This window comes from Bombina bombina, chromosome 11 (assembly GCF_027579735.1).
Source record: "Bombina bombina isolate aBomBom1 chromosome 11, aBomBom1.pri, whole genome shotgun sequence".
Lineage (NCBI taxonomy): Eukaryota > Metazoa > Chordata > Amphibia > Anura > Bombinatoridae > Bombina > Bombina bombina.
Window position 1 is genome coordinate 15,665,154 of NC_069509.1, and position 4,844 is coordinate 15,669,997.

At 39.2% G+C, this 4,844-nt stretch overlaps 1 protein-coding gene across 1 annotated transcript; it reads right to left on the reverse strand.

Annotated features, from left to right (window-relative positions):
• Positions 1-408: 408 nt before the first annotated feature.
• Positions 409-1,362, reverse strand: LOC128641586 (olfactory receptor 1G1-like). The gene has a single exon (XM_053694124.1). It carries the CDS (start codon positions 1,360-1,362, stop codon positions 409-411), a length of 954 nt encoding a protein of 317 aa, XP_053550099.1.
• Positions 1,363-4,844: the final 3,482 nt, after the last annotated feature.

Genomic DNA, 4,844 nt, shown 5'->3' on the forward strand with positions numbered 1-4,844 from the left:
ACCCACCTATTCTAATAGGATGGTCAAGATGCTCTTTCTTTCATTGTTAATTGAGATTGATATCTGGACATATGTACTGATGTTGTATTATTGTTTGATACCTCAATAAAAAAAATATATTTAAAAAAAAAAAAGATAAAACACAATTATGAGTTTCTCAACATAAAAGTTTTTTCATAAGTCTGAATCTTTGCGACTATCTATTTTATTTTTTTGTGTCACTTAATATTATTATATACGGGGCACCTCTAGACTTGTTGTATAACAGTAGATTTAATACCCTATATCCCAATAATCCTTAGTGGTGATTGGATGAGAAATTTCAGGTTCTGGATTGATGTCTAGTTTGCAGAGAGGAGGTACTAGATAAATGGTGCAGTTATTAATTTATTAGATAATCTATAGTGACTATTTAGTAGTGTGTATGAAGTCAGCTATGATATTTATGTTATGTAGAGCTCTTTGTAATGCGCTTCTGAGTTCCTGATTCCTCAGGCTGTAGATAAGAGGATTGAACAGTGGTGTCATCAGTGTATAGCAGACAGATATCAGTCTGTCTTCTGAAAAATTAAAACTGGTGTTGGGACGAAAATAGTTAAAAATAAGGGTACCATAAAATATTAAGACCACTGAAAGATGAGAAGTACAGGTAGAGAAAGCTTTACATTTTGTATTCTTAGCTGGAATCTTAAGAACTGTAGAGAATATAGTGATGTAGGGAACAAAAGCTACCACCAAGGATCCTAACCCGAGTACAATTCCTAAAATAAATATAAGCAATACATTAACAAAAGTGTCATTACAAGAGAGCTGGAATAACTGGGGCAGATCACAAAAAAAACTGTGTATAGTGACTGAGCCACAAAAAGTTAATCTCAGTATACAAAGGGTGTGCACCAGGGCATAGATCAATCCAAGTGCCCATATTCCTAGTGCCAACTGGACACACAACTTCCAATGCATAATGTGCATGTAATGAAGAGGATGACAAATAGCAACATATCGGTCACAGGACATCGTAGCCAGCAAGAAGACCTCAATGATTGCAAAAAATATGAAGAAAAAGACTTGGCTTATACATAGTGATTTGGAAATCCTCCTTTCCTGAAGGTACAAATCAAGGAGCATCCTTGGCGCAATCACTGAGGAGCAGCACATGTCTAGACAAGCCAGGTTACCAAGAAAGAAGTACATGGGTGTGTGAAGGTGAACATCTGTAATGGTCAAGAGAATGATGAGAAGGTTCCAAGCCAAGGTCATTAGGTAGATAAGAAGGAAGGTCAGGAAGAGAGGAAGCTGGAAGCTGGGCAGGTCTGAAAATCCATAGAGAATGTATTCAAATAATATTGTTTGGTTCTGCATCTCATTGTATAGTTTTGTGTTTCAACTGAAAAATAAGCAAATAAGCAAAAATTTAAAGAACAATAACAATGTTTGGTTATACAGAAATATATATATCTGATGTTATTCATTTTTTTATTTATTTATATAATAATTAAAATTTGTTCAGATTATTCAAGTGTGCCAGCAATATATTTTTGCCACTAGACATGTGCATAGGTAAAAAAATTGGTTTGCTTGAAATATTTGTTTGAAAATTTTGAGCCTATTTGAGCATCACAATTTCGTCCACGGTTGAATTTGGTTAAACCAAATAATTAGATATGAAATTTGTTCGAAACAAAATTTGATCAATTGCATTAATGCTTATGGGAAGACCACAAAACATCCCTTTTAACAACAAAATGACATAGCTAGGAAATGCCAGTAATTGAAAGATTCAGGGCTAACTGGGACACGAAAACACGTGGAAACTAAATCTTTTTTTTTTTTTTTTTCACAAATTTAAATATTAAATTGAATTGGGAAGCATTTGATAATTACAGTAATATCAATTAATCACTAGTATTACCTTTTCCCCTTTTAACTTTTCACTTCCCACCAGTACAACCTCTTCATACAATCTTACTTTTTTTGACTCTCTCATTCTTTTTCAATTTCTGCACACTAAAGTATCCGCATTCCTTACTTTGTCATACAATGGGGCATATTTATCAAGCTCCGAATGGAGCTTGATGCCCCGTGTTTCTGGCGAGGCTGCAGGCTCGCCAGAAACAGCAGTTGAACAAAGACTGCTGCTCCATAACCTGTCCGCCTGCTCATAGCAGGTGGACAGACATCGCCGGAAATCAATATCTTCAGACTCGCCAGAAACTGCAGTTATGAAGCAGCGGTCACAAAGACTGCTGCTCCATAACCTGTCCGCCTGCTCTGAGCAGGTGGACAGACATCGCCGGAAATCAATATCTTCAGACTCGCCAGAAACTGCAGTTATGAAGCAGCGGTCACAAAGACCGCTGCTCCATAACCTGTCCGCCTGCTCTGAGCAGGCAGACACACATCGCCACAATACAACCCGATCGAGTACGATCGGGTTGATTAACACCCCCTGCTGGTGGCCCATTGGTAGCGAGTCTTCAGCGGGCGGCATTGCACCAGCAGCTCTTGTGAGCTGCTGGTACAATGCTGAATACGGCAAGTGTATTGCTCGCCGTATTTAGCGAGGTCTGGAGGACCTGATCCGCAGTGTCGGATCTGGTCCGCCAGACCTTGATAAATATGCCCCTAAGTATTTTAGAGGCGCAAAAGTTGCAAAACAAAAACAAAAAATACCTTGCAATTTTTATGTATTCTGCACTGCTATGTGCCAGATCACCCCCCTCCTCTCCAGTCCAAACCTCTGTGGCTCTGCTCCACTCCAAGTCTGATCACACTCAAAGTCACTCACTGACTCTGGTCTAGTTCGTGTCCATCCGATGTCTCTCACACTACACAGCAGCTCCACATCTGTCTTTTTTCACTCACAGCTTGCCGAGTCCAATTCCCTGGGAGATCACGTGTGCATGTGCATGGCTCCCTCCATCCATGTGTGGTGGTGAGCAGACAGGAAGGTGGGCAGAAGGAGGAAAATGTCACGTGACCTCTGCAAAAGCCGGGTCATGTGACCGCAGCACAGGATTTTTTTTTCAATAAAATGAATTCCAACCTTTCCAACATATCAGTGCCTGTGCCTCCCCCTCAAATCTGCAGACCTAGGCACCGGCCTTGTTGGCCTATGCATAAATACGCCCCTGCCTGTAGCCTTATACTGACCTATAGACTTATACTCACCTGCAGTAATAGAAGGCTTAGTGAAAAAGATCCCAGAGCCTTCACTAAAGGATCTTAGCCGCGCTAAGCCTCCTATTAGTGTGTACCATGACTCTGTGAAGAAGCACTGTGATTAGCACAGCTCTCCATCATGCTACAGTTGAACAGCTATTATTTTAAAGGAAAAATGCATTCTAACAAATTTCATTAATATTTGTTTTCTATAAAATACCGAGTGCATTTGTTCTGATATTCCTTTTATGAAAACAAAGCAAATATCCATGTTTTCTTCCTGAATTAGTATTTGTAACGAAACAAATGCACAGGCCTAGCAAGCACTGTGTGAAATAATTTCTCTGTGGCTTATTATTTATTTTACCCCCAAATTAAAAGTTATGCTGCTAAAGTGCTATAGAGAACCTGTAGCAAACTGCCAGTTACCCACAGTGCCCCACTGCAATTACAGATTTTTTTGTTTCCATTAGATACGGGGTACTTGTCATATTATATATTATTTCTTTCATGTAATTAGCAAGAGTCCATGAGCTAGTGACGTATGGGATATACATTCCTACCAGGAGGGGCAAAGTTTCCCAAACCTTAAAATGCCTATAAATACACCCCTCACCACACCCACAATTCAGTTTTACAAACTTTGCCTCCGATGGAGGTGGTGAAGTAAGTTTGTGCTAGATTCTACGTTGATATGCGCTCCGCAGCAAGTTGGAGCCCGGTTTTCCTCTCAGCGTGCAGTGAATGTCAGAGGGATGTGAGGAGAGTATTGCCTATTTGAATGCAATGATCTCCTTCTACGGGGTCTATTTCATAGGTTCTCTGTTATCGGTCGTAGAGATTCATCTCTTACCTCCCTTTTCAGATTGACGATATACTCTTATATATATACCATTACCTCTGCTGATTTTCGTTTCAGTACTGGTTTGGCTTTCTACAAACATGTAGATGAGTGTCCTGGGGTAAGTAAATCTTATTTTCTGTGACACTCTAAGGTCTATGGTTGGGCACTTTTATATAAAGTTCTAAATATATGTATTCAAACATTTATTTGCCTTGACTCAGGATGTTCAACATTCCTTATTTTCAGACAGTCAGTTTCATACTTGGGATAATGCATTTGAATCAATCATTTTTTCTTACCTTAAAAAAAATTAGATTTTTTCCCTGTGGGCTGTTAGGCTCGCGGGGGCTGAAAATGCTTCATTTTATTGCGTCATTCTTGGCGCAGACTTTTTTGGCGCAAATTTTTTTATTTTTTTTTCTGTTTCCGGCGTCATACGTGTCGCCGGAAGTTGCGTCATTTTTTGATGTTTTTTTGCGTCAAAAGTGTCGGCGTTCCGGATGTGGCGTCATTTTTGTCTCCACATTATTTAAGTCTCATTATTTTTTGCTTCAGGTTGCTAGAAGCTTGTTCACTGGCATTTTTTTCCCATTCCTGAAACTGTCATTTAAGGAATTTGATCAATTTTGCTTTATATGTTGTTTTTTCTTTTACATATTGCAAGATGTTCCACGTTGCAACTGAGTCAGAAGATACTTCAGGAAAATCGCTGCCCAGTGCTGGAGCTACCAAGCTAAGTGTATCTGCTATAAACTTTTGGTATCTGTTTCTCCAGCTGTTGTTTGTATTGCATGTCATGACAAACTTATTAATGCAGATAAAATTTCCTTTAGTACTG

Excerpts from the sequence above, each read along its gene's own strand:
- LOC128641586 (XM_053694124.1), bottom strand. The coding sequence starts at position 1,362 with ATGCAGAACCAAACAATATTATTTGAATACATTCTCTATGGATTTTCA.